General features: G+C 41.3%; 1 protein-coding gene across 1 annotated transcript in view; it reads left to right on the plus strand.

Moving 5' to 3' along the window:
* Positions 1–497: 497 nt before the first annotated feature.
* gas7b (growth arrest-specific 7b) overlaps positions 498–24,730 on the plus strand; it is a 50,563-nt gene continuing 26,330 nt past the window's right edge. The window contains exons 1-2 of the mRNA XM_010891854.4: positions 498–1,127; positions 20,287–20,404. Of these exons, the coding sequence (XP_010890156.2) occupies positions 948–1,127; positions 20,287–20,404 (298 nt within the window). The 5' untranslated portion in view covers positions 498–947. The remainder of the gene's footprint in view (positions 1,128–20,286; positions 20,405–24,730) is intronic.

Raw genomic sequence — 24,730 nt, forward strand, 5'->3', positions numbered from 1 at the left:
ATACTCTAGGTTCTATTACAGAATCAGTTGTTATACAGATTTCAAAAGTATCTGCATTCATGAGAGTCGTCATCAGCATCTCTTGGCACAAACGGGATGAAAGCATTTTTGTTTCTCCATCAAACCCCACGCACGCACACACACTGGTTGCAGTTGTTTTGGTGCTGCTGGCACTGTAATAGGTTGTCCTACACTTGTAGTTAATTTATTTCCATTCCCTTTCCTTCTGTCAGGGCGTCATTGTAAACGAGATGCTGCTTCTTTTCGACTTGAATGGTTAAAAAAAGTTAAATAAGAAATACAGTGAAAATCCTAGCCATTAAATATACACCCAATTGATTACTTTAAAAGCCCTCAAGTTACCCGTACACTCGCAGATGATATAACAGGTAAGTCGTATATGCACAAGCCCTCTTACATACTCTATTCATGCAACAAGGATGAGAGTACCGACTTATGTCATAGCAATGCGCAAGAGGAATTTAAGGAGCGTATGGACTTAATGAAAGGAAGTGGGTGTAGGCTACGCTACTCATTTATCCAAATCGTGCAGTGTTGCACATAAGAGTTTCTGTTGGACATTTTATGGTTCCGTAAGGCCTTCCCTGTTTCGTTCCTTTTGCTGTAGTTTAAGAAACGTTTTGCGACAGAATCTGCTGAATGAATACACTCCATTTCACACAGGCAGAGAAGCTCGGTATACACGCTCACACAGAGCGCATCTTCGCAGTTGACTAGAGCTACTTTTTTATTAATTTAAAAAGGTGGCTACTTTATCGTGGTTCACGAAATGTTCGATTATTGAAATGAATGCGGGAACCACGTTAATCATCATTAGCATACACGTTTGACAAGAAGTTACACTCAAAGTGATTTTCGAGGAGGGGGATCAGTCTGTGCGAATCAAGACGCGGATCCGACGCTATAGGCTACCAAACAAGATAACGATGTCTGGATCTTATTGCAAAAGTTTATACTCCTTCAGCGGGGAGCAACATCAGCAGGGTTTGACTTTCAAAGTGGGAGAAATCATAAAGATAGTTCAGCCGTTGCCCGGCGGCTGGTGGGAAGGAGAGTTGGATGGAATCCGGGGATGGTTCCCTTCAAGTTATGTTCAAGTCTTAGAGGTGAGTCGGAATGTCTACTTCCAAATAAATACAAGTGAATATCAGTGGTTAAAGAAATGCTAAACGAATAGAAAAAACCTAGATGTTCTTCCTTCGTTGTGCGTTTTGACTGTAGTCTCACTGTATTAAAGTCACCAGAAAACGTCATTTTCACGAGTTCTACACGATTCTAACCAAATCTGTAAGTCAGAAAAAGTCAACATTCAACAGATGTCTGTACACTTCAATAACACATTTCGGTATTATAAGAGATGGCGTGGTGTACAGATAAATGTGCCACTCTGCATCACCCACACTCACACCCATGTCTTGTATATGGAGTTGTTTCAGATGAGATGAGATGTTAACCGTTTCTGTGGGGCCTTTATCAGATTAACAGCTTGCATCCTCACCCCTGTCCTACCTCTACTATGCATTCTTTCTCACCAAGGGCAAGCTTCCTCATTCCTGACACATTCCATTGGAATTCTCAGGTCTCCTGCCTGTGTGTCTGTCTGCATGAGTGCCCAGGGGCAGATCACTGAAAAAACACATTGCTCAGCAGGGTCTCATGTGTGCACACAAGGGTACATGGGGTTCAGGGGAAGGCAGAAAAATCACTGTTTTGAATAAAGTAACACTTAAAATGGCACGCTGTTCTAACGCTCTAAAAAGAAAAAGTTCCTGAAGGATTCTTCACATTGAAACTGTGGGGTTTTTTTTTTTTAGCTGGTAGGTTGAATAACAAGTATATATAGTTCTTGCAGTATCCTTTGATGTTTTTCATTGAATATATTGAAGGGGTTCCCCCACAGTTTCAAAGTAAAGGACACTTCACACCCTTTTGCTTTTAGTGTGTATAAATGCTTGACAAAAGGAAATAGTCACTTGCTCAATCTTTCCACTCACAGCGAGATTACTAGCATAAATCACTGAATCAGGAAGATGGGCAGATGGGAGTAGGTCTGTAGGATGTGGGCTGTTTGGCTGGCATGGGTTCCTGGTACTCAACACTCATCAGTCATCAGCTTGATGTCGTTGCGTACTGCTTGATGGGCAAAAGCTGAACCAGGGCTCCAAACTGTGGTCCAATATATGTTCAGGTCAATCAATAACCAACCGTGCCTCAAAGGCTCATATCTCTTGATGGAGGTTGAACAAATCCAGGTTAGATAACACAACAGTATTTTCATACATAAGAAGTGGGAAGCAGCTCGACATGGGCTGATACTGGGCATGTCACAGGTGGCGGCTATGTTATCAGAAATGTCTTGAATAGTTATACTGGCTTAAGGATTTTTTTCACCACAACCCCTTTTACCTGTTCTGCCACCTCTGAAACTGGATGCAGAGGAAACTAGTCACTTGTAAAACCAGATAAGTTTCAGGGGGAACTGGACCGTGAAAAACCAGCTGTATTTGTCCGGAGCATACTATTTGGGGAACTCTATTGCTTGGACTTAAGTATTGAGCAATATCTCAGTATACCATACATACTGTAAACAGGTCAAAGCCTTGTTAGGAAACACTGAGAAATAGCAATAGAAGTGCGTCATAATGGAACTGAATGGAAGAACCAACATTGTGTTTTCTCATTTTGGTGAACAATTCAATTTTGCAATATACTTTCTGGGAAGTATATAATACCTTGATCACTGCTAATTTCAATAAATCCAGAGGACAGCACAAAAAAGACAGTATTACCATACATTTAAGACCAAGTGTCAGGGGTGTGTGTGTGTGTGCGTGCGCGTGTGAATGTGTGTGCATGCATGTGTGCGCCTCGGTGTGTGTGTGTGTCATTGTTTACAGTGCTGTGCTTTGATCTATGTCTACATTGTCAACTTTAGTAGACGAGGCTTTGTTCTCCAAACAGGCTGCTCTTTTTCTTCCTACTGATGAATCATTGACAGAAAACCTGTCATCAGGCTTAGGCTTGCCAGACAGACCCTTAGATCCAAACAATCCCTCCTTGTGTAGATGGATGCTGCTTTCATTTTAAGAAACATTGTCAACACAAAATTCATTACGTTTTGGTTGATGTCTTCAGACATGTTCATGTCTTTATTTTTTTTATAACTTTACTTGTAGACTTTGACATAGCTTTTAACGCTGGGTTAAAATCATTTTATTTTAAAGTATTTACAGGAATGTGGATGTCAAGCTCTTATCGTGAAGCAACACAGGGCAATCTCAGTAACCCAATATGGTTCTGGAAAATCATTAAGTCAAACATACTCATGTTCCCTTTCACTGAAACTGTACTCAAAAAAGTCCTTATGAGTCCATCATCACATCATGATGCCTGATTCCATAATGTTTGTGCAAGCTGTACTATTTGTCTTGTACTGTGTTCAGCAGAACCTTGCAAATAAGGTGATATCAGGCATTACGGTACATGCATTATCAGAAAGGCATCACTTGCAGTCTTTTCGTGGAGGTGGGTTGTCCTAACAAGACAGATGTCACAAAGGGGCCCGTTTTGGTTTTATAGCCAGTCCTTCTTTCACTGTACATTAATGTTAGTAAAAATTAAAACCTTTTTAGAACTCCATCTGTGTGGTGCCAACACAGTTGTCCATTTGTGTGCCTCAAACTACATAGGAGCTTTTGCAATTAGAACATTTATTTTCATGGCATTCAAAAGCAACTCTTCCATTTGAAGATTGTGTGGAGTGCCTGAAACTCTCAGTATATGTTCTGTGACCAAATTCAACATCCAGTTGCATTTTCTTTTTTACATTAAACATATTGATAGGGAATGTTTATACTGTAGAAGTACCTGGGCATTTGTGTACATAAAAAAACTACATTTTAAATATTGTCAAAAAAATATTTAAAATGGGATTGTGTTTTAATTCTAAGAACAAACCTTTTATTTATTTTTTAATGTCAGTTATGAAAGATCTTGCACTTGCATGTGTTTGATTGTTAACATTAGAGCCTCTGCCTTAATGTGCTTGACACAAACCCCAACAAACTACAATGCTCTCCGTCATAAATTGTCTTCTTTTGACCCAATACTCAAAACTGTATTTGAAATAAAACAATTACTAAAAGGCTTAAATATACATGATAGTGTTTATCGGAGGTTGTATGTATTTGTTTTTCCAATTTAGGAATTACAACACTTGATTTATACATTGTCTTACTATTTCACAGAACCAAAGTGTTTTGGGACAGATACATTTTTGCCCTTAAAATTTCATCCTCCGTAAGTAAAATGTCTATTCATCTGGGGACAAAACATTTTCCCTTTTCGGCCCTGAAAAACTCCCCAGTTGCTTGGGCAGTATGTTGGAGGTGTAGGATGTAGTGAGGTCTGATGAGTGTACAGGATCTATTTATAATGAGTGTTCCAAATGTATTCTGCTTCTGCCATCAGCAGTCATATAATTAATGAAGACAAGTGAGACAGTTCCAGTTGTGGCCATACATGCCTAAGCCATAACACCCCCTCCTCCATATTTTACTAATGAGGTGATGGTACACTGTGTTCTTTGGACAGTTTCCCTTTTCTTCACAATTTTCTCTTACCATCCCTCTGGTACATGTTAATCTCTGACACATCTGTCTGTAAGAACTTTGTCTAGGACTCTGCAGGCTCTTTTTGGTACTTTTGGAATTCTTTTGCGAACTGTAACTGTGGCCGTCCTGTTTTCAAGGCCAGCTAGTAGTTTGCACCTTGTAATATAGCCTCTGAAGGTCTGCTGTTGAAGTCTATTGCTGATGGTGTTGGATGACATCCATGCCTACCTCCTGGGGAGATTTTCTGATCAGTCAGGCATTTATACATTTTTTCTTCATTATATAGAGGTCTTCCTTGGCCATTTGAAAAATGCTTTCCTGCTTTTGTCAAAAAAGTTATTTTGTGACCTCTAAGGATCTAACAATGTTTCATATATCTATCTATATTAGATTTTCCAACCCCGTAATAGCTTCCTTGACATTAATACCTCTTTGTCATTTAAAACTTTAAGTGGCCTCCCCTTCTACCACATCAATTACAGTTGTGCTCATAACTTTACATACCCTTGGAGAATTGGCAATATATGTACCATTTGTAAAGAAAACATGAGTGAGCAGGCAAAACACATGTCTTTTATTTCTTATGGGATTCACATTCAGCTGTAGGTCATAACAGAGTGGCACATTCATAAAACAAAACATGGCACCAATGAAAAAAATGAACTGACCCCTGTTCAAAAGTCTGCATACCCTTAGTTCTTAATACTGTGTATAATTAATTGCGATTTTCACCTTTGTGTGTCACCTTTTGTGTCTGTAACAAGGACAAACATTCAAGGGTATGTAAACTTTTGATCAGGGCCATTTGGATGATTTCTGTTATCATTGTGATTTAAAAAGGAGCCAAACAACAATTTGATAATAAATTGATTCATATATTAACTGTCCTTAGATAAAAGACAGTTTTTGTTTGCATGATCAGTCATATTTTCAAAATCAATGCCATCATTTCTGCCGGGGTATGCAAACTTATGAGCACAACTGTAAGTACTTGTACATTTTTAGTGTTCTATGCAGTACCCTCACTTCTCTACATAATCTTTGAAGTAATGAGAATATTACAATCCTACTGGCTTCAATCTGTCTGTTCTCCTCTCCCAAGGGTAAATACTTAAATGCGGAAAACAAACTGTCACCTTGTCCTGTTCCATATTTTAACTTATTTTCAAAGTGGAAGAGAGTGTGTCCTTGAGAATTTATCTAGTAGTGATAGCATTTTCTATAAAAGTAGTGATAAGCACTATAATTGTTTTTAATATTTTGAGTTGTCTGAATACTTTCCAAAGGCATGTGCAATGCCTTTGGAAAATATTCAGACCTCACATTATACAATTTTTTTTTAGTTTTACTCACAAAAATCCCTAATGACATGTTTTTAGATAATGTAAGAACACATGTGCCTATTTATTGACGTTGAAAAACTGAAATATATAATTTAGGTGATTCAGGGAGGTGACCAAGAACCCAATGGCTACTTTAACTGAGTTTGAGAGTGGGCAAACCTAACGGGACAACCTTTTCTGCAACACATCCGTCAGGCATTTATGGTAATGGCCTGAGTAAAAACAAGACGACATGCCACCTGGAGTTTGCCTAGCAGCACTTAAAGGACCCTGAGAGCCTGGGGAAAAAGATTTGCCAGCCTGATGAGAACACAGTATAACCTTTCGGCCAGAATGTCAAGGAATCGGTCTGGCGAAAACAAGGTACCACTCATCAGCTGGCTAATACCATCCCTATGGGAAGCATGGCAGCGGGAGCATCATGATATGGGGAAGCAGCTGGGACTGGGAGATGGGTCAGGGTTGAGGGGAAGGATGAACAGAGCAAAAAGGACAGACGGGTCATTGAAGAATCTGATCCAGGTTGCACGGAAACTCAGGGTGGGTCGAATATTCTTCCTTTAGCACAACAGTGACCCCAAAGCACACATCCGAGACACTTAGGGAGATCTGAAGATTGCAGTCCACAGATGCTCCCAATACAATCTGACAGCGCTTGAGAAGATCTACAAGGAAGAATGGGAGAAACTGCTCAAATCCAGTTGTGCAAAGCCGTTAGAGACATGTCCATGAAGACTTTAAGCTGGCAAAGTTGTTTCTACCAAGTACTGAATAAAGGGTCTAGATACATATGTACATGAGATATTTCAGTGTTTCAATAAATGGACTAAAATTTCTCAAAAGAGAGAGAGAGAGAGAACTCATTTTTTTGCCGGTATAACTCTGATGGTCATGATAAACTAACTCAAAGTGGTCCAGGGCTAGGTGAGACATTGGTCATTATAGTTCTTAAGTCAGCAAGTCAAGTGATTTCTGATTGAAACAAAAAATGTGCCCTGAATATTATGCCTTTAGAAATGCATTGGGCTGATTTGGGGATTAGTTTGGCAATGTTAATGCCAAACTTATTAAGGTAGAGCTTGATGAGGAAAAGATTAGTGTGTGAAACAGCACAAGAACCGAGGCAGTCCACTTGAAGACAAGTGCCCCACAGCTTTTAGTACCCCTTGTTATTCTACAGCCATATGACTTGGCTTCCACTGGTCCACTGGTCCTCGTTGCCCTCGGCCAGAAGGCTGAAACTTGATTGACTTCAAATTCAAATTGCAATAACCAGCTAAGTCTCTGGAATTAAATCCCATTGCCTTTGGATTTAAGGAAGCAATTCATAAATGCAGAGCAAAGAGCAGAGTTGCATTTTAAGCAAGCTGCCTATGCATTGTTTTAAATATAATGGAACAACATAGCTACTGTAGAGGGTCAAACCCTTGTGCTGGAATCCGTAATGATGGTGTTCATGTGAATGTCTTTTATGGCATCAAACCAATCCATATTGCTCACTTAACATATAGTATTCGTTTTTTGGTTTTTAATAGTGTACTACTCACTACAAGCCAAAAACGCTTTGGGCCAAGTGGCATATGAAAAACTTGCATACTTTGATTACATTGTTATTAACAGTCTGACTCAACACATGTTAGAAACTCTTATTACAGAGATAACATCTATGAGTCTTCTTGGGTAATTTACGTCCCTTAAAGATTTGCCTAACTGAATTATACAGTATTTATCCATCGTTTCCAAAATTCCCCAGGCTCTGTTAAAGTGTTGATGACTAGATTGCAGTTTAAGTCTACCTGTAATTAAATGCCCCCCCGCCCCATGTTACATAGTTCCTTATTGCATAAAGGATGTATCTTTTAGAATATTTGTATTATGTATATTTATATTTTCCCTTTCACTCTGTTGTTTAAGGCATTATTGCGGAGTCATTATTTTATTGTCCCATTCTCAGTTTACCCCCACCACAACTATTGACCTCTGTTGCTTTTTTAAATTTTGCCAATAGCCTGAGCAGTTTTCCTAATATGATAATTGATACGAATTAGGCATGTGGTAGTATAGTTTATACACACTTTTGTAAAAAAAGAAAAGCGGTCTGGCATGTAACTAGCAAAAGAAACTGGGTTGGTTCTGTATTAAAACAGAAAGGTTGTCCAAACTTGGAAGATAGTATACTATGTTCATATACTTCCAATCCGCTTTAATTAAGTCAGTACAGTATATTTGGCAGCCTTTTAAAAAAGACATTTCCCAGATGGTAATCAACACTCTGCTCATCTATCTAAAATACATTGTTTTGAAAATATCAACATTTGCTTCAGTAAAGGTGTGATGAATCCCAAGGTGGCTCTATATCTGCCCCTATAGCTCCAGCTCAAACACAGTGTAGTGTGATTGTCAGCAACGGTGTAACTGAGGGAGTTGGTATGGTGAGGGAGGGAGGGAGGGAGGGACTGATGCTATATCCTGTACTGTGTGGGCATACAGGCTTATTAGATGACTGCTGGGAAGGATCAGAGTTACTTGGGCACCACCCCCATAACTAATCAGGACACATTTTAATATATGGATGAATTGATGTGTACTGTATATTGATATCTTCTGCAGAGCCAAGATATTTTTTGTATTTTTTATATATACTTACAGTAATATTTTGTATGAGGCAGGCTTTTTCCCCCTGATAAAACACATTTATTTTATTGATTTTAAACGTAACATTAAAACATGACATTCGAATTTGACTTCGAATACATAGGTGATGCAGATGTGACATGACTTATGCATTTCTGTATATAGCATTTAATAAAGAAGACGGTGTCTGTCATTTCTGTCTTTCAAAGCCTTCCCTCAGTAGGTAGGTTATCAGTGTTATTAAGCTCTCTGTGGTTGTGACTCCTCACACGCTAGTTAGACTAGCATGGTTCCCCTGTAGAGGAATGTGGTAGCTCCATTGCCAACACACCATACAGTCAGTTTCCCTGTCTGAAGACTCTAAACTTTCCTACTCCTGAGAAAAAAGTCCAGAGAAAGGGAACCTTGAGCACCAGCATGTACATTTCATAAGAGTGGATCAAATCTGGTGTGAAAGGAAAGCTGACAGTCAATATACAGGTGCTGGTCATATAATTAGAATATCATCAAAAAGTTGATTTATTTCAGTAATTCCATTCAAAAAGTGAAACTTGTATAATGTATACATTCATTCCACACAGACTGATATATTTGAAGTGTTTATTTCTTTTAATTTTGATGATTATAACTGACAACTAATGAAAACCCTAAATTCAGTATCTCAGAAAATTTGAATATTGTGAAAAGGTTCAATATTGAAGACACCTGGTGCCACACTCTAATCAGCTAATTAACTCAAAACACCTGCAAAGGCCAATCTCAGAGTAAAACTCAATCTCTGAGTAAAAATAAATACAATTGCCTTGGGCTTCAGTGCTCATAGGGCTTGTAAGGTTTGTTTACCTTTGCAATCAATTATTTTAGTTTGGCATACATTAGGAAGTGGAAATCGATGTGTTGAGGGTTATTTTGTTACAATGAAATTGCCCTGATGACCTGAGGTGACAGGATATAACATTCACTAAATTGCCCATACAATTAATTTATTCAATATCATATCATAGTTACTATTTTACTACTTGGATTAACCAGCAGTATGTCTTGTGTATTCAGCTGTAGACTATACATGCAGATTGGCCAAATGACCCAATACAAGATATGATCTTGCAGCATTCACTTTGGAGTCAGGAAAGCCATTCAACAGGCTGCAATAACTCAATTATTTTAATTTCACTCCCACTGTGTCAATTGAAATTGTCTTTATATAGCAAAGCAATGAGACTGCAAGAAGGGATCGAGAGACGTTCAGGGTGGTTACAGTACATGGTATGTTACAAGCCTTGTGCAATCCACATAAACTGGAGGGGGTGGAGGAAACACAAGACAGGCTTTGTTGCATGTTGGGAGCTCCTCAGCTCTTACCACACTCACTTCTATTGTCTTTCTCCTTATGTCTTATGGCCTGTGTTCGTCCATCATTGTCAGTGACTCTGCGTGTTACTGCTGTATGTGCATGTGGCTTCAGCTTCATGGATGTTATTTGTGAAATGGTTACACATTTTTGTGAATTTATAAATCGTAGGTCCGAACATGGACTGCCATTTTGAAGAAAATTCTTAGCTGAACATGACCCGTCATTTTGAAGAGCTTTTTTCTTTTACTACTTTAGTGAGGATAATTAAATGCTTTATGGCTGATTACACCCTTTATGCTACAGGGTCAGAAATAAACATTTACCGTAAATATTGAATATTCCTTAATGAAAAGATCTTCACATTTGCTTTGACTTGGAATGATTTTAAAAGTTCAGCTGAAGACAGAAACACAGAATCCAGGACCAGATGGCACAATCCAACGTTAACATACACCCTGTATACAGTATCTCATGAAAGTGTGTACACCCCTCACATTTTTGCAAATATTTGATTATATATTTTCATGTGACAACACTGAAGAAATGACACTTTGCTACAATGTAAAGTAGTGAGGGTATAGCTTGTAGAAAAGTGTACGTTTGCTGTCCCCTCAAAATAACTCAACACACAGCCATTAATGTCTAAACCGCTGGCAACAAAAGTGAGTACACCCCTAAGTGAAAATGTCCAAATTGGGCCCAAAGTGTCAATATTTTGTGTGGCCACCATTATTTTCCAGCACTGCCTTAACCCTCTTGGGCATGGAGTTCACCAGAGCTTCACAGGTTGCCACTGGAATCCTCTTCCAGTCCTCCATGATGACATCACAGAGCTGGTGGATGATAGAGACCTTGCGCTCCTCCAACTTCCATTTGTGGGTGCCCCATAGATGCTCAATGGGGTTTAGGTCTGGAGACATGCTTGGCCAGTCCATCACATTTACCCTCAGCTTCTTTAGCAAGGCAGTGGTTGTCTTGGAGGTGTGTTTGGGGTCGTTATCATTTTGGAATACTGCCCTGCGGCCCAGTCTCCGAAGGGAGGGGATAGTGCTCTGCTTCAGTGTGTGACAGTACATGTTGGCATTCATGATTCCCTCAATGAACTGTAACTCCCCAGTGCCGGCAGCACTCATGCAGCCCCAGACCATGACACTCCCACCACCATGCTTGACTCTAGGCAAGACACTTGTCTTTGTACTCCTCACCTGGTTGCCGCCACACAAGCTTGACACCATCTGAACCAAATACGTTTATCTTTGTCTCATCAGACCACAGGACATGGTACCAGTAATCCACGTCCTTAGTCTACTTGTCTTCAGCAACCTGTTTGCTGGCTTTCTTGTACATCAGCTTCAGAAGAGGCTTCCTTCTGGGACGACAGCCATGCAGACCAGTTTGATGCAGTGTGCGGCGTATGGTCTGAGCACTGACAGCCTGACCCCCCCACCCCTTCAACATCTGCAGCAATGCTGGCAGCACTCACATGTCTATTTCCCAAAGACAACCTCTGGACATGACACTGAGCACATGCACTCCTTTGGTCGACCATGGCAAGGCCTGTTCTGAATGGAACCTGTCCTGTTAAACCCCTGTATGGTCTTGGCCATCGTGCTGCAGCTCAATTCCAGGGTCTTGGCAATCTTCTTATAGCCTAGGTCATCTTTATGTAGACCAACAATTATTTTTTTCAGATCCTCAGAGAGTTCTTTGACATGAGGTGCCATGTTGAAGTTCCAGTAACCAGTATGAGGGAGTGTGAGAGTGATAACACAAAATGTAACACACCTGCTCCCCATTCACACCTGAGACCTTGTAACTCTAACGAGTCATATGACACCTGGGAGGGAAAATGGCTAATTGGGCCCAATTAGGACATTTTCACTTAGCGGTTTAGACATGAATAGCTGTGTGTTGTGTTATTTTGAGGGGACAGCAAATGTACACTGTTATACAAGCTGTACATTCACTACTTTACATTGTAGCAAAGTTTCATTTCTTCAGTGTTGTCACATGAAAAGATTAAATCAAATATTTGCAGAAATGTGAGGGGTGTACTCACTTTTGTGAGATAATGCATCAAAATTAATTTACCAGTTGATTCTAGACACACAAATAAGATTTTTAACAGTATTTCCAAAAATGTTAGGTTCCATTGCTCCATGTAGTTCCAGTCCACCTTACAGGGCGCTGGCTTCCATTACTCCATGACTGTTTACAGATGGCTGATAAACACTCTTCTCATCTTCTCATCTAACTACACAACACATAGCACTGCCATGTGTAGTATGTTTCAGAACATACTCACCAAGGTAATCTTACCTAGATAATATGATTTCCGAGGTGTAAAGTAATGGATAAATGATTTGTTTTATTGAAAATGTATAAATGTATGATTTTTAAATTATCAGTTCGACCTTCAGTGTAGAATGGATCCCAAGCAACTTCTGCGTGCGTGTGCGTGTGCGTGTGCGTGTGTGTGTGTGTGTGCGCGCGTTACACCCGGAGTGATCACACGCCCAGTTCACCTTGAGTGATTGTGCTGGGTTGAACTCTTGTTTTCCTCCTCAACCTCTTAAATCTTGAGCAACAGCTGTTCGCTAGCTGCTCCACTCTCCTTTGGGAGCGATTGTTTAAAGGGGGAAGATAGCTTGTCATGCTCTCATATTGGCTGAGTCATATGTACGTACTACAGCTTTTTATTTCATGTAGAGTGAGAAGGGTACCTCAACCACATCTATATTTAATATCCATATTCAGTTGATTTTGCATTCACCAGTCCGTCTCATGGCTATCACTGGTAGTGAAGTAAGGAAAGGGCCTCGGTGTACAGATCGGATGGTGCTGATAACGGCTGAATATGGAAGTGTTGCTGAGGTATTTACCAGTGAATAATAGGAAACAGACTCTTCCACTGTCAGCCACACCTCCGTTACTCTGGCGCTTCATCTGCTGACTGGGCAGACGAGGGGGGGAGAGAACACTGGGGGGGGGGGGGGGGGGGGGAGAACACTGGGGGGGGGGGAGAACACTGGGGGGGGGGGGACACTGGGGGAGACTAGGGTTGGAAGAGGGAGGGAGAGAGAGGGTAGGGGGTACTGAGAGGGAGAGACTAGGGGGGTAGGGGTACTGAGAGGGAGAGACTAGGGGGGTAGGGGTACTGAGAGGGAGAGACTAGGGGGGTAGGGATACTGAGAGGGAGAGACTAGGGGGGTAGGGGTACTGAGAGGGAGAGACTAGGGGGGTAGGGGTACTGAGAGGGAGAGACTAGGGGGTGGGGGTGCTGAGCGGGAGAGAGGGAGAGATTGGGGGTGGGTGGGTGCTTAAAGGGAGCGACTAGGGGGTGGGTGGGGGTGCTGAAAGGGAAAGACTGGTGGGTGGGGGTGCTGAAAGGGAAAGACTGGTGGGTGGGGGTGCTGAGAGGGAGAGACTGGGGGGTGGGTGGTTGCTGAAAGGGAGAGACTGGGGGTGGGTGGGTGCTGAGAGGGAGAGAGGGAGAGACTAGGGGGTGGGGCTACTGAAAGAGAGGGAGAGACTAGGGGGTGGGGCTACTGAAAGAGAGGGAGAGACTAGGGGGTGGGGGTGCTGAAAGAGAGGGAGAGACTAGGGGGTGGGGGTGCTGAAAGAGAGGGAGAGACTAGGGGGTGGGGGTGCTGAAAGGGAGAGAGGTGGGGATGTAAAGTAAACAGAGGCACTGTGTAACTTACTAATATTTAGGAAATCCCTCATGACTGGGTTGTATCCTCTGATTTGAGGGTGTACGAAAGGTTATGGCCCATGTTAACACTGCATCTCTGGGTCAGGGCCTATGTTAACACTGCATCTCTGGGTCAGGGCCCATGTTAACACTGCATCTCTGGGTCAGGGCCCATGTTAACACTGCCTCTCTGGGTCAGGGCCCATGTTAACACTGCATCTCTGGGTCAGGGCCCATGTTAACACTGCATCTCTGGGTCAGGGCCCATGTTAACACTGCATCTCTGGGTCAGGGCCCATGTTAACACTGCATCTCTGGGTTAGGGCCCATGTTAACACTGCATCTCTGGTATATGGCCCATGTTAACACTGCATCTCTGCACAGCCCAATCACCTTTAGACTCATTGTCAGCATTGTTTCTGACCTCAGTTTTTCTGTATACTGAACAGCGTAAAGTTATTTACACCACAGCTTAATGACTGACGATCCCAGAGCTGTTGCATTATGGTACATTTTACATTGGGATGAAAGTAAACCTCCACCTCTGTTCTGCAGTGTTTTCCTTTGTTCATGAAACTGTTCCGCTGCTGTTCTGCCATTGTTTCCCTCTTTTATGATACTGTTCCACCTCTGTTCTGCCCTGTTTTCCTTCTTCATGACACTGTTCCACCTCTGTTCTGCCCTGTTTTCCTTCTTCATGACACTGTTCCACCTCTGTTCTGCCCTGTTTTCCTTCTTCATGACACTGTTCCACCTCTGTTCTGCCCTGTTTTCTTTCTTCATGAAACTGTTCCACCTCTGTTCTGGTGTTTTCTTTCTTCATGACACTGTTCCACCTCTGTTCTGCCCTGTTTTCCTTCTTCATGACACTGTTCCACCTCTGTTCTGCCATTTTGTCCTTCGTCACCAACCCCCATCAGTCTCACATGTAGGCACTGTACACACCCTCTCCGTCGACCCACACCCAGATGTTAGACTGGAGGTCACTGGAGGACAGATGCATGTGGATATGAAGGGATATTACACACATACAGAGGCACACATATAACGTGGCTAGATTAATTGGGACATCCACACTGATACCCATTAAATTATATTTGACCTAATCTGAACCTTAACTGAACCCCCAGAAAAACAAACCTTAACTCTAAATCTTTAACCTGGGTGATAATGTTTAAACTAATCCTAACACTTAGGCCTTAATTGCTTTCTTCAGGCAGGGAAAATGTCAAGATTAATCACATTTTCCTGGTTTAACCACAGTTTGGGAAATTTTTGTCCCCATATATAGTAAAATCTGTTTTCTCTCTCTCTCACACACACACACACACACACACCCACACATATATCCACACCCACACATATATCCACACACACACATATATACACACATGCGCGCATACACACGCACAAACACATCGCACTGCTGCAAGTCAGGAGTCTATGAGTCATTCAGGAATGATTCAGGACCTAACTGATAATCCTCTGTTGAAACTCTGGTGGACCACTGGAACTGAGACTGCAGTTTCTCATCCATGATGTGATAGTTGACCTGCACTTTTCTGTCAAAACAAATAATGATAAATGAAGAGTTGTTAAATTTACATAAGGGCTTTCAGCTTTTACATTGGAATGGATACATTGGAGTCTACCACACAATCACCAACCATATGTCCTAAGACATATGTTGTAAAATGAAAGAGATTCGCTAGCTTAGAAACGAATCATACTATAAGGGGTGAGGGGTGAGGCTCAAATTGTTTGTTCTTTAAGTTTTTGATATTATTTCATATATTATATTGCATTATATTCTCTGTTATATAATGACTTGGTAAAATGTAGTGCTTATTCAACTTCAGTGTTTTTCCTGCATTAAAAACTCAAAGGCGACCGCCATCCCCTAATCTGGCACCACCTCTGTGTCGGCATTGTAAACCATGAATTTGCGCTCTTACGTTAAATACCAGTGAAACACTGCAGGGAATGTGACATTAGGAGGAAATATCTTCTGTATTGGCAATGTTGCCAGGTGGGGAGGTGTTCTCCCCAATTGGGCAATTTTTTATGGGCTTTGGAAGATTATTTTTGTGGAGTCTGCGGGGGATTTTTTTGGTTTATTGTAATTGTAATGGGTCAAGGCCCAGGGAACTGACATAGGGCCAGTATTCTGGGGCCTTGAGGGCATTTGTTGACAAAAAGTGGCAGAGGAAAGTTAAATGAACTGCTAAGATAAATCTCTAAAACATAGGATGAGGTACTGCCCCCCGCTATACCTTCTTCCCTCTTCTGCCAAGAGCTTCCTTTCTGAGTCGTGGCCTGATTGCGAGCATGTGTACCTCGTCAGGGGGTGGCAACCGAGCTGCTTTCAAGGGTCACATTTTGCCGCCCAGGCCAGGTGATTCTCCCCAGGTTGTTGGCCCGACGCTGAAGCAGGAGAGGGTGCATTCGCACCACGCCAGTGTTCTCCCTGTTCTTTATGTTCCTTTTAACTAAGAAAAAGTGAATTAATGCAGATGTCTCAATGCATAATTTGTATAGCAAATGTCTCTAATTCCATCCTAAATTGGTTATTATGTTAGTAGGATCCCAGAGTTAATAAACCGTTCAAAGTGAAACCTCCACTGGAGCATACTACCCTTTTAATGTTTGATTGTTCTAAGCACTTTCTCTTGAGGTCTTTGCTGCCCGTTAAAAGATGAACTGGTGAAGGCTCGGTTTAATGCCCCTTCATACTCTTTATGACCTCCACAGGACCAGGGTATTCACAGCTATTTTCCCAAATAGAATCTGACAAATTATTCCTGGTTTTCCAGGCAGCAAGCCAATGGCACTGAAATGGAAAGCTACGGTATGAGCAATTTATTTTAATATGAGATGCTGCTTGTGTTGTTGGGTGTGGGAAACGCAGCTGTAACCCATCACAGAGATGTGTATGTCATGCCACACATACCATGGACCGCTTCGCTCTCATAGTAAACATGTTTATTTGGATTGGTAGGTCTGCCGGTACTGAAACATCCTTTTCTAAGATGGGGTGATGTATTTGGTTATTTCAGTAACAACTCAACAAACATTGGAGTGTGTTGAAATGATCCATAGCTTGAATGACTTTCTACTCTGTTCTAGGTTTATGGAAAAAGTAACATGTCGAAATGGAGTAAATACTGTCCGTTTTTTTTCTTCTTCTCCCATATCAAAAAGAGGCTTAGGTGGTAGAGTCCGGAGAATAATTCAGTCAGCATTCATACATTTTGGCGTTTCAAAGAACGTTTCCTTAATAAACATACTTTTCCTTGACTGATATACATTTCTCCATAAAGCTTTTTGCCATGAAAATCCCCATGCCATGGTTTCTGTGTACGTTTTTCGTAGGACTGAGGACCGTTTTGATATCCTTTAAAAAATACAAATCACACATCCAGAAATGAGCCCAGTAACACATGGATAAAATATTGTATGTTTTGTGATAAACAATTATGGCCTATGCCCGGTACATATTTTCTGGTATGCTCTTACCATTAAGCATTATCTCCTGTAGCCAAACTGAAGCAGGTAGCAAAATATTGGTTCATTTTAATTAGCTCAAAATGTGCATAAACACAAGGCCCAACTTTTACAGGAAGTTAGGGTTAAACATTCCCCATGCTAACAAGCCCCTACTGACAAAATGACAGTTCAAGTTACAGGCAAATCTCAGTGTCAACTGTTAAGAGGAGACCGTGTGAATCAGGCCTTCATGGTTGAATTCCTCCAAAGCAGGGTTTTTCCTTTAACTTGTGATCCGTCTGTATGTGTGTGTGTGTGTGTGTGTGTGTATATGTGTGTATATATATATATATATATATATATATATATATATATATATATATATATATATATATATATATATCATTATTATTAATTACAATACAAATTTTTTGCAAATGTATACTTATTGTTAAGTCTTTTTCAAATTTTTCAGTATGGTACTCTTCTAGCATTGTTTTTACATGGTTGGCGATGACTTTGCTTTTGTGCATGGCCGCATTTGAATGAGTGTCCTGTATTTTGGTGATGTGTTGGTTCCCCAAAAATATTTTATAAAAAATATAGAGATCTAATATCTTTATAAAAAACCTTACCTCTTTGTAATCATCGGGGTTTAGGCTATACTGAGTGTATTGTTTCCAGTCCCAAATGAACTTGTTTAATTGTTTTTCAATGGCTTAAACATCGCTGACTATTTGAAATGTCATGGTGGCCATGATTGTTGTGGCTCTCCAGAACACAGACGGGCCCTGATTGTGACAGCCATGATTGTTGTGGCACTCCAGGCGGCTAAAGCTAAAGCCATGTGTTCTCAGCCAGGGGCTGTTTCTGGCAGAGCCACAGGCTGTCTGGGGCTGTTGAGGTTAAACCATCTGGCATGATGCATTATTTAATGTTGCATATGCCGTAACAAGCTGGCCCATGTCCTGTCACAGTTCCCAGTTCCCATAGGTGTACTGTGCTCATTCACTCAGGCAATGTATATCCCTGTGTGCTGTATTCGTGACCTGGATCCTAACTCCCTATTGAAATCAATGTGTGAATCATTCTAGTGAATGTGCTGTTAGGGTCATTCAAGATGCAGTGTTACATTTTCTGTACAGCCTTTATGTAACAGAGTGACGTGAGCGATTATAGCTTGAGATACTGTAGCTCTGATCTCAGTGGTCCTACACATTTATTATTAGGTTTAGCTCAGTTCACAGAGCCCTTACCCTATTTAAAATTTGATGTACCGGTTGACAGTTTGATGACGCGTTCACTCAGTGGGAGTGTTCAGACAGTCCCAGTCTAGGAAATGGATCATGTCAACAGACTGAACCAGTCAACTCTTCCAGGAATCAGTGTCCTCACAAAGTACAGCCAAGAACCCATGTGTCTTCCTCTGAGCAGGAGAACAACAATATCTTGGTATCACCTTACCCATATGACCAAGACATGACCTCATGTTGTGTTTCACATTCACCAGCTGATTCTTCAACGTGTGTGTACATACCTGGAAATAAGAAGAAATGACCAGACAATTGCACATTACAGTAGTTTCTACAGGAAATAGGCTTTTGGTAATGGCCCCTTTCACTGCTCATAAACCACATATTTTTTCTGTGTTTTCATTTAAGGAGCAACCACCAGTGATTTAACCCCTGTACTTTGATTTGTTGTTTTGTTCATCCTTATGTGACAGAATCCCTTTTCATTGGTCATGACATAATGACATAATGTTTTTAAGTATTATTAGCCCGCCATTTGTTCAAAAACGGAGGACACACGTTTCTTAGAATTAATCCATTATTAGGTGTTGAAATGTATAACCCAGCGACCCTTGAGACCTTCACAGGAAGTGCAGTTTGGCGATTCCGTAATGTTCTGTATAATTACTGGGTCACCCTGGGTTAACGTCACTCTCCGTTCATACAGATTCGTTCCTTCTCTCCTCTGGGAAAGTGTTCAATGGAATTTGTTTAGAGAGCGAGGCAAAGGTATGACGTCATCACTGATGGGTTATTCTAAGCACTGACCGATGGATTGTGATCATATGTGTGTGGTGAAGTTCAGGTTTTCTCTCAGAAACATTTTGTTTATAATATTAGTTGATTCATTTGTGTCAGGCTCTGTTGCTCCCAAATCATTTTTAGCATTCAGTAATGCTGTGCTAGTATCAATTGATGTATAGTTGAATGCCAAATATACCAACTGTGTACTGGTTATGTCTGTTTAAAATGATGGGGATGCATGTTTAAGCTGTTAGTGCTTATTTGCCGTTTTTACTTCTTTGAATAATAGATTGTGAAATATTTATGACTCAAGCTGTCTGTGTTGCCTTTGACTAGTCTCTAGTTCCGTGGGCATTAACCATGAAACCTGAAGGGCAGAAGGAGCTGTCCAGGCTTTGATTTTCCCGAGGTCCATCACCACCAGTTCACATCTAAGATTGATCTTCGTAATAAGTTGTTTATCTGAGTAGAGGGATTGTGTGAATTTTAAAGGTGAATCAGAATCACTGCAGTAGGAGGTCCGTGAATGCTATTCCTTTTCCTTTGTTTCACTGCAGACACACCATTAAGAGCTTAAAAACTGCACATAGAACCCTTATGAATCACTCCAGTCTGTGGATTAAGTCTCCTTACACCCACTAATGTTTCATAGTTGCTTGAACAACGTGCCACCCGCTCCAATAACATTACTGAGGCATTTGGACTCGTTTTCCTCCTGTGCGTGTCAACACTGCTCTTTGCCTGATACTGCCGTGTTGTTTTCATTTGAATCAATAGGGACTTACTGTGAATTACTTATACAATACTGTTTTAGTCCTGTGTCTGTGTCTGTGTGTGTGTGTGTGTGTGTGTGTGTGTGTGTGTGTGTGTCTGTGTGGGGCCTGCATGCATTTGTGAGTGTACATGCATATCAGTTTCATCATGTCTTAGAATTGCAGCCCAGCTTCAGTTGTTTGTTGTTCTTTGTATTGCAATACACTGTGGTCTTTCAACCAACGATGACATGCGGTTGCTGGTGGTTAAACAAGCTAGACACCGTAATCCCTGTAATGTGAAAGCCTCCAACAAATGTGACCAATGTTTCTACGCCTGTGTCTTTTGACAGAAAACTGCGTCTATGACCTCACTACCTATGGAAGACCTGGGGGAACCGCTCCCTCCCAACTGGAAGTGCTACATTTCCCCACAAGGGCGGCAGTACTACGTCAACATCGCCAGCAAGGGTAAGGAATGACAGGGAGACTGACAGGCATTTCTTCCCTCAGGCACGTTGATTCATCGGAGTCCAGTGATGCTGAAAGTTGGACGAGACGCCGTGCTTCACTGCTAGGTAACCGGGGCCTCTGAGCTTGGGCAGACTGCTGAGGCGTCACGGCTGGTGCTGCAGAGCGGCGGGAGACATCACACGCTGGGAGAGGATATCTCCTCTACGCTCCATTGTTTCTGTTCTCACGATTTTCTGTCTCGCTCCCCACACACAAGCCCACAAACGTTTGTTTTTCTATCCTGGTGGGGACCTGAGAATCCATGTTCCCCTAGCTTTAAACCTAACCTTAACTGCAAACCTAACCAGTAAATCCTAAAAATAAAAATAAACCACATTCAAACACTTTTGGCAGCTGTTTCCCAAACCTAACCCCTAAACACAATCATATTTTCTTTATTGGGGACCAGCCCTGCCCAAAAAACCTTGTGAGGACCAATTTGTCAGGTTTAACTAATTATCATTTTGGAGATCCTGTGTTCCCACATGTTGACATACGCCTGGATCAGAAACACACATACACGCACGCACGCACGCACGCGCACCCACTTGCACAGCCTGAGACAGCAACACACATCTGCTAAGCAGGACAGGGACAGTATTGATTCACTAACCTTGAGTGAACTCAGGAGGCGATGATGATGGTATGAAATGCAGTGGAAGACCTCCTAGGGGATGTGACTTCAGCGTCATGGCCACTCACAGATGGAGCGGGGGAATTCATGAAAGACAGGCTGAGTTTTTTTTTCATGCTGGTTATACTCTATACTCTTGTTTTCTTTACGATACCACTCCGCCAACATGAGCAATAGCTATTTTGAGTAAGTTAATGTTGAGTGAATGATAGTTGCTATAAAGAAGATCAAAGACATTCTCAGCATTCATGTCTGGTATCATGGTTTCTAGTATCTATCTGTCTGTGTTTGTATGTAATCCTGGTTTTAATATCACAGTACATGTGTCCTCACAAAAATAAGTTGGACATGACTGTTTGGACCCCAGACGTTTTAAGGCAGTCCTATCAGGGAACAGTTTGAAACTTGGGAGTTTGGTTAAGGGTAAAACATACAATTGGGGTTAAAATTCGGGTTAGTTTCAGGTTTAGTTGTTAGGGGTTAGGTTTAGGCATTAGTGTTAGGTTAATCTTAGGCATAAAGGTTAGGTTATTGAAGTTAAGGTTAGGGATTGATTTAATTTAACAGTTAAGGTTAGGCTTAGTGTATGTGCTAAATAGGGGGCATCGGACTTGTGTAATGATTGTTCTATAAACTAAGATTGCAATCCGATAGACTCTTGTCTTGAGCGAAATTCTGTGGATGGCAGGCATTCCTCCAGAGACAAGCTTTGATCCACGACCGGGGTTGGAAAAGTCTGGAACTGGGCACATGGATACATTGATCTGCATTTAATCAGATCTGCCGACATGATAATCCATGGCAAACACCTTCACTTTAATTTGTCATTTATATACTGTTCAGTCCCTCAGTTAATTCCACTGAATATGTTTTACGTGTTTCTAATCTGGAGAATAAGCAACTGATTTAACAGGGTTGCAGAGAGAAAAGAAGTAACATGATCCACTCTCTTGTTCTTGTAGTTATGGTTTATAATGATTATTTCAGATGAAACATCAGGATTATTATTGTAGTTATGGTATATAAAGGTAATACCAGTTGAAGTATTGGGATTATTATTGTAATTATGGTATATAGCGTTTATTCGAAATTATTGTAGTTATGGTATATGTCATTTCAGTTGGACATTGGAATTATTATGGTGGTTATGGTACAGTGGGGAGAACAAGTATTTGATACACTGCTGATTTTGCGGTCTGAGGTCTGTCATTTCTATCATAGGTACTCTTCAACTGTGAGTGACGGAATCTAAAACAAAAATCCAGAAGATCCCATTGTATGATTTTTAAGTAATAAATTTGCACTTTATTGCATGACATAAGTATTTGATACATCAGAAAAGCAGAACTTAATATTTGGTACAGAAACCTTTGTTTGGAATTACAGAGATCATATGTTTCCTGTAGTTCATCACCAGCTTTGCACACACTGCAGCAGGGATTTTGGCCCACTCCTCCATACAGACCTTCTCCAGATCCTTCAGGTTTCGGGGCTGTCGCTGGGCAATACGGACTTTCAGCTCCCTCCAAAAATGTTCTATTGGGTTCAGGTCTGGAGACTGGCTAGGCCACTCCAGGACCTTGAGTTGCTTATTACGGAGCCACTCCTTAGTTGCCCTGGCTGTGTGTTTCGGGTCGTTGTCATGCTGGAAGACCCAGCCACGACCCATCTTCAATGCTCTTACTAAGGGAAGGAGGTTGTTGGCCAAGATCTCGCGATACATGGCCCCATCTATCCTCCCCTCAATACGGTGTAGTCATCCTGTCCCCTTTGCAGAAAAGCATCCCCAAAGAATGATGTTTCCACCTCCATGCTTCACGGTTGTGATGGTGTTCTTGGGGTTGTACTCATCTTTCTTCTTCCTCCAAACACAGCGAGTGGAGTTTAGACCAAAAAGCTCTATTTTTTGTCTCATCAGACCACATGACCTTCTCCCATTCCTCCTCTGGATCCTCCAGATGGTCATTGGCAATCTTCAGACAGGCCTGGACATGCGCTGGCTTGAGCAGGGGGACCTTGCGTGCGCTGCAGCATTTTAATCCATGACGGCGTAGTGTGTTACTAATGGTTTTCTTTGAGACTGTGGTCCCAGCTCTCTTCAGGACATTGACCAGGTCCTGCCGTGTAGTTCTGGGCTGATCCCTCACCTTCCTCATGATCATTGATGCCCCACGAGGTGAGATCTTGCATGAAGCCCCAGACCGAGGGAGACTGACCGTCATTTTGAACTTCTGTCATTTTAAAATAATTGCGCCAACAGTTGTTGCCTTCTCACCAAGCTGCTTGCTTATTGTCCTGTAGCCCATCCCAGCCTTGTGCAGATCTACAATTTTATCCCTGATGTCCTTACTCAGCTCTCGTGGAGAGGTTGGAGTCTGAGTGTGTGGACAGGTGTATTTTATACAGGTAACGAGTTCAAACAGGTGCAGTTAATACAGGTAATGAGTGGAGAACAGGAGGGCTTCTTAAAGAAAAATGAACAGGTCTGTGAGAGCCGGAATTCTTACTGGTTGGTAGGTGATCAAATACTTATGTCATGCAATAAAATGCAAATTAATTATTTAAAAATCATACAATGTAATTTCCTGTATTTTTGTTTTAGATTCCTTCTTTCACAGTTGAAGTGTACCTATGATAAAAATGACAGACCTCTACATGCTTTGTAAGTAGGAAAACCTGGAAAATCTGCAGTGTATCAAATACTTGTTCTCCCCACTGTATATAAGTCATTACAGCTGGACATTGGAATTCTTATGGTGGTTATGGTATATAAGTCATTTCAGTTGGAACCGAATAATGATTATTGTGGTTATGGTATAGAACAGTCATGTTAGTTGGAAAATAAGAATAATTATTAGAGTTAATGTATAGTCCTTTTAGAAGAAACACCAGAATTATTTTTGTATTTATGGTATTGCAAATTCGACCTCTGAAGGGCGAAGGCAGTACCTTGGCATTACCTTAGCATGCTCACACATTTCACCAGCAGAGCTAATGCAGAACTGTTGCTATTTTTTTTATAAACTCCAACTATCTGATAACCTTCCACTGAAATGATTTTATTTTTAGCCAGACCTCCCTCCCTTTATGGTAAAGTTCAGCTAGGTTTGTGTGTGTGTGTGTGGCTGTGTGTGTGTGGGCGAGTGTGCGCACAATACGTAAATGCGTGTTCGGCTGTGTTTGTAATGTTTTCGCATTTCCATAGTAACTAGAGGACCATGATACGTGAGTGAATCAGCGCTGTAGCAGTTTCCTGAGTTACAGTTTGTTTTTAGAGGTTCTGTGGTTTCCTCACATTCTTCCTGGGCATCGTCCCCTATATTCTTAACCACTGCCTTTCTTCTTCCAGCCCAGTAGGCTTACGTACCTTTTTTACAATTAGAATATAAAAAGATAAGTTCTCATTCAATCTGTCATTATGGTGTTAATTCCATTAGTGCAGAATGCCCAGTTGTACCAGACTGTTTATATAATATGTCTGTTTCAGTGAAGGCTTGTTATGGATATTTGACACATACCATAATACTTATCTGCTTATTGTGAGCTACTAGAACCTCCAGGCTATAATCTGATGTAGTCAGTTCTAATTTGTTATAGTGTGTGTACTTATGTTTGAAGTTGCATTTTGCTTTGGTCATGAATTTGTCTCT

The sequence above is a fragment of the Esox lucius genome, chromosome 5 (assembly GCF_011004845.1).
Source record: "Esox lucius isolate fEsoLuc1 chromosome 5, fEsoLuc1.pri, whole genome shotgun sequence".
Lineage (NCBI taxonomy): Eukaryota > Metazoa > Chordata > Actinopteri > Esociformes > Esocidae > Esox > Esox lucius.